The sequence below is a fragment of the Rhipicephalus sanguineus genome, chromosome 3 (genome assembly GCF_013339695.2).
Source record: "Rhipicephalus sanguineus isolate Rsan-2018 chromosome 3, BIME_Rsan_1.4, whole genome shotgun sequence".
Classification (NCBI taxonomy): domain Eukaryota; kingdom Metazoa; phylum Arthropoda; class Arachnida; order Ixodida; family Ixodidae; genus Rhipicephalus; species Rhipicephalus sanguineus.
In genome coordinates this window covers 137,989,947-138,004,727 of record NC_051178.1, presented here as the reverse complement: position 1 = coordinate 138,004,727, position 14,781 = coordinate 137,989,947, and the positions used below count along the sequence as shown (strand labels likewise).

Here is a 14,781-nt window from a genome sequence, read left to right as displayed (position 1 = left end):
AGACCTGAAGGAAAGCAGATGATTTTTCAAGGGCTCGTTTATCGTTGTTAGACACAATATTAATGAGAACTAACAGACAATAACGCCAAGGAAAGTACAGGGGGTGTTATCTGTAGTATTTAGAATATAAATGTGAAGAAAGTAAAGTGGACGAAAAGGTGACTTGCCGCCGGCAGGGACCGAACCTGCGACCTTCGAATAACGCGTCCGATGCTCTACCACTGAGCTACGGCGGCGGTCATCCTCCCGTCCACTTTCTGGGGTATATATGTTGATTTAAACCTAGGAGTGTTAGTCAGCGCCAATCGCAGCCATGGCAGCGAGTGTGGAACACTCTTTTTTTGCCTGTTGGCGTCACGTAGCACGTGATCTTTTTACGAGTTGGCAGCTGACCAATAATCCCTCGCATACTACCTGAAGGCATTAAGTCTGCCAGGACGAGACCCTCGCTATGAATGAAGGAAAGCAGATGATTTTTCAAGGGCTCGTTTATCGTTGTTAGACACAATATTAATGAGAACTAACAGACAATAACGCCAAGGAAAGTACAGTCGCTCGCTGCCATGGCTCGCTGCCACACTCGCTGCCATGGCTGCGATTGGCGCTGACTAACACTCCTAGGTTTAAATCAACATATATACCCCAGAAAGTGGACGGGAGGATGACCGCCGCCGTAGCTCAGTGGTAGAGCATCGGACGCGTTATTCGAAGGTCGCAGGTTCGGTCCCTGCCGGCGGCAAGTCACCTTTTCGTCCACTTTACTTTCTTCACATTTATATTCTAAATACTACAGATAACACCCCCTGTACTTTCCTTGGCGTTATTGTCTGTTAGTTCTCATTAATTAACTAGACCTGTGATTCAGAAAAGGACACTGTATATGTAGGTTGTGTTTGAAACGAAAGCGGATAATGTACATACGAGTGGGGGTTCCGAAGGGGTCTATGGCGTTCCTTGCCGCAGCAGTCAATATTATTGCAGGCCTACACGCACATGTAATTTATAATTCATTCGAGCAGGCGCACAATCATGTCATCAACTACGAACGTCGAGTAAACCCCGGCCGTATTTTCCGAACGCGGGCCACACGCCGCCATTTTGCCGACCGCCGCAGCTGCGAGGAGCGCATTGTGCTCTGGCGACAGCCGCGTGGAGCGCGTGAATTAGGACATGTTCTATCTCTGCGCCGGTGACGCCAAGCACGCCGAATGCTGCGGGACGCACCGGCCTCACTGTCATGCCACACTATAAATTGTCCACTTTTCGCTGGCGTAGCCTAACCACGCCGCGCGTGGTCGCGTGCGCGCGTTACGCTGGACTATATACCTAGGCCTTAACGCTATTAGGGTACGTGTAGCTGGTGTGGCTTGGATGGGGGCAAGTACTGGTTTTTATTGGGGGGGGGGGAAGGGAGGGGGGCTTTCACACCTTTCCTGACGCCTATGCTTGGTCCAGTTGGTACGATGTCGGTATATAATTGCTTTATATAAGATCCACAGTTACAAAACGAGTTCGCTACTAAAAAGGCATGTATAGAAGTGTTGTAACATGCTAATCGCTGCTATTGTCGCTATACCTTTCTTTGTGTGTCTCTATATCGGCCGCGAAAAGCAGCTCTTATCGACTTCGCTTGCGTGGTCGAAACCATGCTGTCTACGTGGTGTTGATGATGTTTGCGAACAAGCGACCTTCGTGCAGTTGCTGCGTTGGCGGTGCTTGTTTTGATCGAGCGGCCACCCGCATTTCCGTGCTTGCTGCATGCCCTGGGAGTGCGCCTCAATCGAAAAGGAGGCATAGCAGGCCGTACACGAACGAGTTACTGAAACATAGCGCGTGCTCGCGGTTGGTGACGTAAGCAGGATAAGGGGTGTTGACTGCCACGACCAACACATGTGCCGACGCGAGGAAAATTCTAGGGACCACGGGAGCGCGTGCCAAACTGCATCCCTGCGCATTCTGTTGGGTTCACGGCTACGTTCGAGGACCTGAGATCCTGCTCGTTCGCTCGCTTCAGCCGCGCGTGTATCGAAACACGGGAGAGAGCTCAAGGTGACACTTCCGCAGTCGATGTAGAAGCGCCGAGCGATGATATCGTGACGAAGACACTTCATTTGTACAAACGAGGTATTTACGTCACCATATCAACGATCGGGCGCTTACACGCGACTGCGGAAGCTTTACTTTGCGCTTCGTCCCACGTTCCGGCGTCTACGCGGTTGAAGCGAGCGAACGAGCAGGCTGGAAGGTGGAAAAGGACGCGCGTGCGCCGTACACTCTAAATATTGTAACCTATGCAAAGGTGAACTTTTTCACATTTTTGTGCACCTATAACCTAAAAGTTACATAAGTGTAACCTTTACATTTGTAACCTTTCTAATGGTTACAAAATTAAAGGTTAAATCTTGTTTATATAGGTTACACCTTTTTCTTTCGGAATGTAACCTTTGCAAAGGTATACAGCAATCGAAAAGACATAGGTTACTTTCAAAACGTCATTTATTAAAATGTCCTTCGTGCTTTCTCAAGGACTCAAAAGGCAACTCTCATATATGCTGCAATGTGACCTGTATACAATATAATATCCAACCAGCAAAACGGTGCACAAAACCAAGACGAACAAAAATATCAGTGGAGTACAAGGTTAGCACACATTCTTCTTTCTCAAGAGCAAAAGAAGATTCTTCAGGCGGTTTCTGAGCAGTCCACGAGGCACGGGTGTGTCCGGCAAGGCAATGTTTTGCAGCAGGACAAGGACTGGTGAGAAAGCAGGCGGGTACTCAAGATTTTTGATGTAATATGTCAGCAGGCAAAAAATGAGGGCCCGCTCTATATTTCTATTAGCCATCCGGATTATTTGCTCAGCGCTTCCAGCGTAAACGCAAGTGTGTTCAGGACAGGTATACACATGGGGTGCAGCGATTTGCACGTCATCCGGTAGAGCCATCTGTGAAATATCACAATAGCGCCATGAAGAAACAGCACGGCAAAAATTCTTTCTCAGCATACTCAAGTGAGATTCGTAAAAAAACAAGAATTCGGAGCATTCTTATATTACTGTGATAATTAAAGCGAAATTCAAATTGTGAGAAAGCGCTTGATGCAACAGTAATTGATAAGCGTATGCATCTAGTAATCATTCCACAAACCTCGTTGATAAGCGTGTGCCTTGAATGGCCTTGCAAGTGCTTGACGATGTCGATGAATGTGCATTCACGTTGTTCTTTGCATGAAAACGCTTCCGACACTGCTCTTAGCTTTCTCTCCAGGTCACCAATGCTGCTTTTAAACCTAAGCTCGACTTCGATGCAAAGTTGGAGAAAAACAGTCAAGATAAAGCAAGAGTGATGATTAATATTAACGACAAAATAAAGCTTTCTTTCTGATATCCCTCATGATATGAGGACGTAAAGCAATACAATATTAATTTCGACCATTTAATAACAATTAATTACTGGATAAGTGCACTGGTCCCCCTCACGAATCGAGATTTGGAGCAACAAAATGTTAGTTTTGCAGCAGTTTGGAGCACCTAAATATGCATTTCGGAGCACTTAGCTACTGCATGCACACTGCTTAAGACTATTTCAATACTTAGATTTCCAAGCATAGCTCCAAATAGTACTGGCATGCTCCAGAGCGATACTCCTGTGCCTTTAAATTTAAAAAAGATGGTAACTAATTTGTTTCTTCTCAGTTGAAATAATAACAACCAGCCTGTTCAGAGCCTGCACGTTTTTGGTGTTTGATTGAGGAAGGTGCCAAGACCTTGGTTTATACATCTCGTGAAGTTTTCAAGCTAGGCCATGTTATTTTTTAGCATGGGCGTAACGAAACTGAAGGAAACATTTTTATATATGGGATCCCTGTTGAACAAATAAGGTGCTTTTTTTTGCTAGGATGCTAATGAATGCGTGATGTTCTGCTGTGCTGAATACCAATGAGGCTCTCAGTTCTGCATTTTGCTGGAATCTTTTTGCATAGAGCATTTTCCTTTCCAGTTTTCCTTCAGAATACGGAAGGGCTATTCCAAGTTTACAGCATGTGGATTACCGCAAGATCAATATGCGCGACAGACAAAGGACCATGCACTACGGCTGCGTTATGCTCGAGGCTACTTTTGTGCCAAAAATGACATGGATCATTCGCTAGACGACCTTGAGCGCGACAGTATGTGTCCTCGGCGCACGCGACCTCTAGCACTGTGCGGGTGTTCACGTCGAATATTCCGACTATCGCATACTAGATATACCATGGCCTCCGAGATTAGCCGATCTCAGGGGTCATGGTAGCGCGGCCACTCGCGGCCAAGCAAAAAGGGGGCGGCGTGGCTCGCAATGATGCACCGAGAACGCTCTGCCTGAGCGCTTCAGCCGAAACGACCTCGCGCTTTCTCCTGCATCTAAAGTAATGCATCGACGACGGCACGGCCTCGTAGGCCGCCATCACGTCGCCCTTTCCCTCTATCATCGCGATTCGAATGATTCGTCCGCTCACTATTTGAGTATTCGCGCACCCACAGCAAGACGTAGTCGTATACAGAACACACTGCTTCAAAATAGTGTGAGATTAGGCGCACTGGTGACACCAAATACAGCTTAGAATGACAAAAACCTCAGCTTAAACACGAGTCCACATACGTTTCATGTAGATGGACACGTGCTGTCACGCATAACCCGTTTTTATTGATCAAGTGCGCAAATATACCGCCTGCGCGGAATCAATCGACCCGTAAAACAAAACATTTAGTTAGAAGAGGTTGGCTTGTGCACGACTCGTGAGCTCCTTCCGAAGCTGTTTTTTTTTGCTCCATGGTTCTGCACGGCGGAGCACACTACGGCAACAAGATTCACAGGCCGTGCGATTGCAAAACATCTTAAGTAGCAAAGGAGAATTTCGATAACTGAGAGCACAACTTACTCAGCCGCTTCTGATACACGTGACGTCTGGAGAGCACTAATATATTGACGCATCTGTTTCGCGCTGTCGCTAATCTTGGTCATGACCTCCGAGATCAGGCTGCGCATGCCGTCTCGGAGGCAACGTTTCGGTGCATTTAAGCAATAAATCGCGCTCCTTTATCACGATGGTAGAGAAAATCTCGCTTGGCGCAATTCGACGCGAGAGTAGGATCGGAATTTACAGAATTCACAGTTTTATATATCAGTGACCTGCTATTCCGTGGAGCAGAATATTAGAAAATGCCGGCATGCATTCCTTGCCATGCATTCTTTGAGACTCGGAAATAGATTTGCACTTACAATTTCTTCTAGCAAGAAATACTAGGGCAGTGGATCATCATGGCTTTAGCAGCATTCTTCGTACGTCACTTTAAGGAGGGCCTGCATCCTTTCTGTGTCAAGCGTCACGGCGCTCAAATGGGTCGCTTTTAAGGCCTGAAACACATTGAAAGAAAGAAAGTGACTACGAGTTACCAATGTTCAAAACTATGTAATCTAAATGGCACATGCAAACAAACCTGTAGCTCGGCAACAGCATTCTCCTTTGTGATCTCAGTGGTGGGTGAAAGAACAGTGACATGCGCTCTTTTCGATTTTCTGTGATTCCGCACCTTTCGAGCCACAGTCAACCTCTTGATGAATAGGCTCTGAAAGAAATTAAATATGCTTGCGACCTCCAAATTAAAAACTGTTTTTTTTTCTACCTAAAGTGGCACATATTTAATAGTCATATGCACTCTAAAGACATTAACTTAGAACAGCTAGCACCACCAAATTTGCTGCATTAGTTCTTTGAGGAAGTAAAAATGAAACAGAGCACACTTGTAAACCTTTGAATGCCGATGAAGGACAAGGTGTGCTCTGACATGAACCAGTGAAGCGAACAGAACTGCCTACAACGATTGGAATAAAAAGTATACTCTCATTTGAAAGGAGCATCAGCTTGTTATACACAGCGCTTTCCAGAGTACATACATAAACATGGGTCCTCGTAGCCAAAAGGTGCTCTTCAGGCTCATCCCACAACATCATTGGGTATTTCGCGGCGAGTGCTTCACCAAGGACTTTGTACATTGAGCGACGCTCTCCTTTGTTCCCAGTGGTAGTGAGATTATTCTCACTAAAAGAAAAAAAAAATGCAGATCCTTCTATCCCTCGCCACAGAAAGATGATGCACAATATCAGCAAGGACCACTGATATAACAGAGTAGCACTTGCGACTTAATTCAAGGTTTAATCGCATGCTGGCGCTATGATGTACCTTTTTCCGCATTCGAGAATACATGTGATATCTGAAAAACACAGCGCGAGCACCTGCCCATGCACTGTTAGAAGCTCCACCGTGCATTATCCAAACCAGTGGCTCATGCAAACTTTCTGAAAGGCTACAGAGCCATTCAGGAATGCGTAACCAGTAACTCTGTAACCAAGGTTGTAACTAACCATATGACTTAAGCTGCGTGCTGTGGTGTATCTTTAGATCTAAAATTAAGATCTGTGAACTCAATCTAAAACAGCGAAATAGAACAGCATGGTTCAACAGCGAAGAGGAAAACTTACTCCAGAAACAAGGTCAATTCTGCGCGTAGCTGCCGGGAAAGTTTTTTTTTGCAGCCTTTCTGAAACTGCTTTTCCTTGCAGGACAGGCTGAACGCTGTCAGAGAATTCTGGCATATTGTCAAGGAGCCAGTCATGAAATTCCTAAGCAGAAAGAAAACAAGCTTTATTCACAAGGGATCTCTCACACCAAGTACATGCTGCATTTTATTCGCATGAAGCAACGATAGGAATAAAAGGCGCCAAAATCACAGGCATTACAAGAAAGGTGACTCATGGATACATTTTGTGACAGCATAAACGACATCATTTCTGGCGTAAGTATAAAGTGGCCAGGGATACAAAAGCAGTTCAGGTTTAATCACACCCCGCAGGGGCGTCTGCGCAAGCAGGCGTTTGGTGTGTAGCGACACCACGGACCCGAGCTAACGGGGGGGTTTCGACCCCCTCCCACGCCTAGCCGTGCGTGGCATTGCCGTGTCCGGGGAAAAGGGGATCCTGGGGGTTGAGTCGATGCCGGGTGATTGGACCTTTAAGGCCCCCCGGCAGAGGCAACACACCCCTTTGGCCCCGGCTTCACGTAGACGGCACCCCTGGGCTGACCCACCCAGGGGAAATCGGCAGTCGCCTTTTCCTGTTTCTCTCTCCCTACATCTTCGTCTTTCTCTCTTACTTTTAATCTTTCCTGTCTACTCCTCTCTTCCAATTTCTTCCAATCTTCCTGGCGGCAAGGGTTAACCTTGTGTATGTGCTCTACCTTGAGCATAATATATTTGGTTATAGTGGTAATGTACGGCTGGTGCCTGCAGCACTATAAGATCTGCAGCATCCCCTAGTTGGGCTCCGTGGTGGGTGGCCGCCATTACTGCCGAAGTATATTAAGCAAGTATGCAAACTCTTGCATTTCCCCGACTCCTTGATCGTCACCCTCAGAAGAGGGTGCGCACCGATGAAATACTGAACATCTTTTCCAAACCCAAAGAGATCTTTCCCCGATTTCATGTAGTTCACAGCGAAACAGCTGACAAACCAGCCAGAACTCTCTCTCCCTTTGTTGTCGCAAAAGGCTTAACGGACACCCTTGGCCCGGGCTATAGGGTAACAAAAATGGCGAGCGGAGACCTCCTCCTAGAGATCCGTGATAGCGAACAGCACACCAGACTGAACAAGCTTGTGGCATTCGGAGAAACTCCTGTAACAGTCTCAGCACATCGTTCTATGAACACAGCACGAGGAGTCGTGTCTGACTCAGATCTTATCTACTTGTCTGAAGCCGAGCTCCTCGAAGGCTGGAAGGGCCAAAATGTTACGAACGTACAGCGCATAGTCATCCGACGGGAAAATAAAGAAATCCCTACAAAACACCTGATACTAACCTTCAATTCCAGCGACTTGCCACAAACCATAGAAACTGGGTACACAAAAACACCAGTGAGACCCTACATACCAAACCCTCGCCGATGCTTTCAGTGTCAAAGGTTCGGCCATGGCTCTCGAAGCTGCCGTGGTCGACCCACCTGCGCTAAATGCGGAGCTCAAGGCCACGACTCTGACAACTGCGACGCTGCACCTCACTGTGTGAACTGTGACGGTGCACACGCCGCATACTCCCGATCATGTCCAAACTGGAAAAAGGAAAAAGAAATTATCAGTCTAAAAGTCCGCGAGAACATCTCCTTCAGAGAAGCTCGCAAAAGGTGTTCGCCATTCCACACTAACACCTATGCTGATGCGGCGCGCAAGGGGGCAGCACCGCACCAGCCTCTGCCTCACCAACGACCCGCTAGCAGCGAGCCGTTGGCTATGGCACCCGCCCCCGTGGTGGCAGTAGCTAAGGCTGCTCCACCCACTCAGCCACAGAGCCTCGCGACTCCAGGGTCGTCGAGTCTCAAGACTTCGCCTCGTCAGGCGAGGTCTCCAACACGAACAAAAGGCCCGCGCCCGCGGGCATCCAGTGCCTCCCAGGAAGTAATGGAGACAACTCCGGCACTTCCTGGGCCGAAGGACCGGCGCGGCTCTCAGGACCGCGCCAGAAAAGCCAAAAAACCCGTAACGGGGCCGGATGACGGTCCTGCTACATAAGTACCAAGCTTTTTTAATCCGTACACACAGCACTATTTTATATCCAATATGAAGACAGAAATCTTACAGTGGAACGTGAGAGGTCTTCTGAGAAACCTCGATGACGTTCAGGAACTCATCCATAAGCATGCTCCAAAAGTGCTGTGTGTACAGGAAACCCACCTCAAATCAAAACACACAAACTTCCTTTGCCAATACACTGCCTTCCGTAAAGACCGCGATGATGCTCTGGCATCGTCTGGTGGAGTAGCGATTATAGTGGTAAAAAATATAGCGTGTCAACAGCTACATCTACAAACCCCTCTCGAAGCAGTGGCTGTTAGAGCGGTACTTTTGAATAGGCTTCTTTCTATTTGCTCTATTTACATTCCCCCACACCATAAGCTTCAAACACAGGAATTTCAATCTCTAATAGATCAGCTACCAGAACCATACATTATTCTTGGAGACTTCAATGCACACAGCACACTATGGGGTGACCCCCGATGCGATGCAAGAGGTCGTTTGGTGGAGCAGTTTCTGTTCACCTCCGGCGCTTGTCTATTGAATAAAAAAGAACCTACATACTATAATCTGGCAAATAAAACATATTCTTCCATAGATCTAAGCATTGTCTCTCCAACTCTTCTACCTGATCTGAAATGGCATGTAATTAAAAACCCGTACGGGAGCGACCACTTCCCGATAGCTCTGCAAACATCGGAATCCAATGAACATACCCCTCAGTCCCCTCGATGGAAGGTCGACTCAGCGAACTGGGAGCAGTTCCTAAATGAAACTCTGTTAAAATGGGCTGAAATACGTGGTTTAAGTATAGACGGTGCTGTTGAGTACTTCACCGCATTTCTTATCGCTGCCGCATCTAGGTGCATCCCTAAAACAAATGGATCATCCTTCAAACGCCGTGTACCATGGTGGAACAACGAGTGCCGGAGCGCCCGTAAGAATCAAAACAAAGCATGGGGTTTGCTCCGCGATTCTCCTACTGCAGAAAATTTAGTCAACTTTAAACAAACAAAGCCTCAGGGAAGGAGAACGCGCCGACAGGCTAGAAGAGAGAGCTGGCAAGCATTTATATCAAGCATCAATTCCTATACAGACGAGGCAAAGGTGTGGAATAGAGTGAACAGAATAAGAGGCCGCCAACCACACTAACTACCACTGGTAAACACTGAAGGAGACACCTTAGAAGACCAGGCAAATTTTCTGGGCGTACATTTTGAACATATATCTAGTTCGTCGAACTATTCAGAGACATTTCAAAGATATAAAAGACGAATAGAACAACTGCCAATAGAAAGAAAAGGTACAAACAGCGAAGCATATAACCGACCATTCGTCCTTGCAGAGCTTCAGGCATCCCTCAACTGTTGTAAAACATCTTCCCCCGGTTCTGACCGCATAGTATATGAAATGTTACAACATTTGCACCCAGAAACCCAGAAAACACTCCTTTGTCTTTACAACACGATATGGTCTTCAGGCCTTATTCCGTCTGCTTGGAAAGAAGCTATTGTTATCCCCATCCTCAAAGAAGGAAAGAACCCTTCTTTGGCAAATAGTTACAGGCCCATAGCATTGACGAGCTGTCTCTGCAAACTCTTTGAAAAAATGGTAAACCGGCGCCTTCTTCATTACCTTGACAGCAACAATCTTTTAGACCCCCTCCAATGTGGTTTCAGGGAAGGTAGATCCACAACAGATCACCTTGTCCGCATAGAGGCGATCATACGGGACGCCTTTATACACAAGCAGTTTTTCTTGTCAGTGTTCTTAGACATGGAGAAGGCATACGACACCACGTGGCGTTTCGGCATTATTCGTGATCTCTCCGGCATGGGTGTCCGCGGCAACTTGCTAAACACTATTGAGAGTTATCTGTCCGACAGGACATTTCGCGTAAGAGTAGGTGATGCGCTGTCACGACCATTCACGCAGGAGACAGGTGTACCTCAGGGTGGTGTGCTGAGCTGCACTCTTTTTATCATAAAAATGAGCTCCTTGGGCACTGTGATACCCCGCACAGTCTTTTACTCCGTCTACGTGGACGATGTGCAACTTGGTTTTAAGTCATGCCATATCGCTATCTGCGAGAGGCAAGTGCAGCTTGCTCTGAACAAGGTATCCAAGTGGGCGGATGCGAACGGATTTAAGCTAAATCCCCAAAAAAGTACCTGTATTCTGTTCTCAAGGAAGAGGGGAGTATTACCAGACCCTAGCATAGAGATCAGTGGCGAACGACTATCAGTGAGTTCTGAGCATAAATTCCTTGGCATCATATTAGACTCAAAACTAACATTTATCGCGCACCTCAAACACATAAAAGCAAAATGTTTGAAAGCAATGAACGTTCTCAAACTTTTGGCGCGTACAGCGTGGGGCAGTGACAGACGATGCCTTCTGAGCTTGTATAAGAGTCTCGTAGGCTCACGCCTTGACTATGGAGCTGTAGTATACCAGTCTGCCTCACCCAGCTCCCTCAAAATGTTAGACCCCGTTCACAACCTTGGTATCCGCCTTGCAACCGGTGCCTTCAGAACTAGCCCAGTAGAGAGTCTTTATGTTGAATCCGATGAGTGGCCTCTCTATCTCCAAGAACCTACTCCAGCCTCAAATACTTCCTGAAGGTAAATGCATACCCCCAACACCCATGTTATAAAGTCGTTAATGATACCACATGTACCACCCTCTATCAGAATCGCCGAACGTCCCGGGAGCCCTTCTCACTCCGTGTGAGGAGCCTCTGCCATCTCATGGATGTTGGCCTTCTAGAACATCGTCTGATGGCTCCTGCAAACGCGTTAGCACCGTGGCTCTGGCAAGTTCTTGATTGTGACACATCTTTTATTGAGGTGACGAAACATGCACCACAGGCACACATCACAATGCATTTTCTTGAACTTCAGAGTAAGTATTCCTGCTCGGAGTTCTACACAGATGCGTCAAGGTCACAAACTGGTGTATCTTATGCAGCTATTGGCACTAACTTCTCTGAATCCAACGTGATGGATGCGGAAACAACTATCTTCACTGCTGAAGCTTATGCAGTACTATCAGCTGTAAAGCACATCACTAAAACAAAAATAGAGAAGGCCGTAATCTTCACCGACTCCCTTAGTGTAGTCAAAGCTTTAAAGTGTCTCCGGAAAAGTAAAAATCCTGTAATACATAATCTTTATTCCGCCCTGTGTACAGCATACATGTCAAACCAGCATGTCATAGTATGCTGGGTACCTGGACACAGAGGTATAAAAGGGAATGTCCTTGCCGATGAAACTGCGGGAATGGCGGTAACAAGAGCGAGCAACCACTCTTTTAGTCTCCCGGCAATAGACTTGAAATCATTTATAAGGAAAAGGCTAAGGAATTACTGGCAGCAACAATGGGACAAAGAAATACACAACAAACTACATACAATTAAGCCCCACATAGGTAACTGGCTACCAATGTCAAAAACACGGAGAACAGAAGTTATATTTTGCCGCCTAAGGATCGGTCACAACGTATAGCACACACAGCTACCTGCTGACCGACACTGAACCACCTACCTGCGAAAAATGCGGCAAGTCTCTCACTGTTCTTCATGTCCTTTGGAATGCCATGAGCTGGAGACATACAGGAAAAAGTATTTTCCACTGCCATTTCCGCCAGCATCTGCCGTTACATCCTGCAATGTTCATCGGGAATGAGCCGCGTTTCAAAACAGAGTCACTTTTAGCATTTCTCAATGAACTTAAATTTTTTCGAGTCATCTACGCAGGAGACAGCAGCGCGACCTCCTGAGAGAGGTTGTTGCTGCAGCAGTTTTAAAGGGAAGCACCTACCTCCTAGCCCTTGCGCGCAAGGACCTAGCTGAGGTATCGGTGCCACGTGCATAATTTTATGAACCCCATTATGACCATCTGCCATGCAGCCTATAATCATCGACCACCTCACGCGCCATCGTCATATTTTTAATCTCTATATCTTCTAAGCTTGGATAAAGCTATTTATTTTAGGCCACTTTACAGCCCCCTTACATAAACCATCGTACTCCATTTGTCATAGCGCTGGCGCTCTTTGGCCACACTTGGCCCTTGCGCCAATAAACACCATCATCAATCAATCAATCAATCAATCAATCAATCAATCAATCAATCAATCAATCAATCAATCAATCAATCAATCAATCAATCAATCAATCAATCAATCAATCAATCAATCAATCAATCAATCAATCAATCAGGTTTAATCACAACACTGTGCGGTGTCTTCAGCAGCACAAATGCATTCAGCCGTTGTGAATAGCTCACTTTGGCTAAGACCAGAAGAGAGATGAAAGTCTTGCCTAACCAAGGTACAATTGTTTCTATTTCGCCAAACATCGGAACCTCATTTTGTTGAAATACAACCACATCAGAAACAGAGATTTTGACACCAGAGACAAAGTCAGAGTGCATGGACATAGCTTGTCAGGCCAATAGCACAAGGGTCCAGTCCAGATGGCAAAAAAGCCGACGTCAAGCACACTGGTGCACCTACATTTGTTGCAGTGACACTTTCCGTAGCCACCAGCTTGGGCTGACGAGGCCCCTCCCACAAGTCATTGGACATTCTCATATGATAGTAATTGGCAACAGATAATGGAATGTTTTTGAAATTCCAGAACTTTTTTGATTTCGGAAGAGCATTTTTACTTTCAAATCGCATGGTCCAATGGGAGTGGGAAGGACCAAATCTCCGTATTTGAGAAACCATATGTACCAGCATGTGCAGTTTCGGTTTGAATGAATCAGAACCATATAGTTGCACAAAAAGCTCGTTATGGCGCGCTACCATGCATTCAATGTCCCTGAGTGCATCTGGGGAGATAACAGGAGAAATGAATAATTGTGTGATGACGCACAGCAGCCGAAAACATTCGCAATGAGGATCTTGTGCGGCCTCTTCAGGCATATATCCATCGATAATAATGAGAAAATGCAGAAGTAGTATTAAACTGGAGCTTGCCGAACATGGAAAGCTGAAGTCTGACTCAAAGCTCCGGGGGTAATCACTTTTACTGACATGTCTATGAAAGCAGAACTGTGACAAGGCAGCATTCAGTTCGCTGAAACTCATCCACATTGCCTCCCTGACAACAAACTTACTGAACAATGCCATCTCCAGAGGAACGACCCCCTCTAACAGAATGTGCATTGGGTCATATAGCAAGTCTGTGAGGACTGAGAAATTAGCGATTTCCGCAAGGACAGATCTTGACTTAATTCCGCACTGTGCTGACAATTCAGTACGGTCTTTTTTTGAAGTTGCTGCCTCAAGCGCTAGCAAATCCTCTTGGTACTGGGACTCTGTACGTAGTGGGCATTGTATTTCATAATGAAAGTTATGAAAATCAGTTGTAGGAACTTTGCAGGTCCGGCACGCCAAACGGACATTCTTACTGAAGCTTTCTTTAAAGCCTGCTATATTGTGGCATGCCAAGGAGTCCCCAACATAGGCGAGCAAAAAACCAAAAAAGACTTCTTTACAACAGGCAGTCTTTAGTGCACAGCCACTTTGGAGTGAATTTAACGTGGAAACAAAGTCTTGAAAGAGCAAATGCTTTGCTTCTTGTAATTTAAGCGCACTTGCTTTTCCCACTCCAAGTAAGAATATGCTGGCTACTTTGGATCTTTCTGACGGCGGAATGTTAACAAAAGAGACATAAAACACAGTTAGCTTGCCTCTACGGCCTCTTTTCATGCCTAGAGGATTGGTCAATTCAATATCATCGCTGTACAAAAGCATCACAATAGTGTTCATCTGATGAGAACTTGCAATTGGGTGCATTTGAAAACGTGTTCCGTCAGTGAAATCTCTTAGCAACGCATCATTTGACGTCTCCAATGCACACTGAAAGAGGCGCGCATAGCTCGGGTGATGTAGCAAGTTCTCAATCAGTCTCTTCAGTGGCACAAAGTAACCTTTCTCACCATGCCGAAGTTTCACTTCCTCTGCTGGAACATAAATTCCTTGAGAAGCATATAGTGCCTTTCTTGATCTGTCATTTTCAACTGCAGACACATTAACGGATGTTCCAGCAGTCGATAAAATATCTTTTACCCCCGCAACAACTGCATCGACTCCCCCTATCGGACATCGATAGTGCGACTCAAGCTGTCTCGCCAGACATGAGAGCTTTGTGAGGATATCTGTACTAGAA

The 14,781-nt window shown here is 46.3% G+C and overlaps 1 protein-coding gene and 1 long non-coding RNA gene across 2 annotated transcripts; one reads left to right on the top strand and one right to left on the bottom strand.

Annotated features, from left to right (window-relative positions):
- Window positions 1-2,464: 2,464 nt before the first annotated feature.
- LOC119387268 (uncharacterized) lies at window positions 2,465-6,072 on the bottom strand. Its single transcript, XR_005182469.2, has 4 exons — window positions 5,934-6,072; window positions 5,477-5,605; window positions 5,259-5,393; window positions 2,465-2,944 (listed from the first exon to the last, which is right to left on the bottom strand). It is a non-coding gene; the product is annotated as an uncharacterized LOC119387268 (long non-coding RNA).
- Window positions 6,073-7,622: 1,550 nt separating this feature from the next.
- Window positions 7,623-8,597, top strand: LOC119385897 (uncharacterized). Its single transcript, XM_037653265.1, has one exon. The coding sequence runs from the start codon at window positions 7,623-7,625 to the stop codon at window positions 8,595-8,597; it is 975 nt and encodes a 324-aa protein (XP_037509193.1).
- The last annotated feature ends 6,184 nt before the right edge of the window (window positions 8,598-14,781 follow it).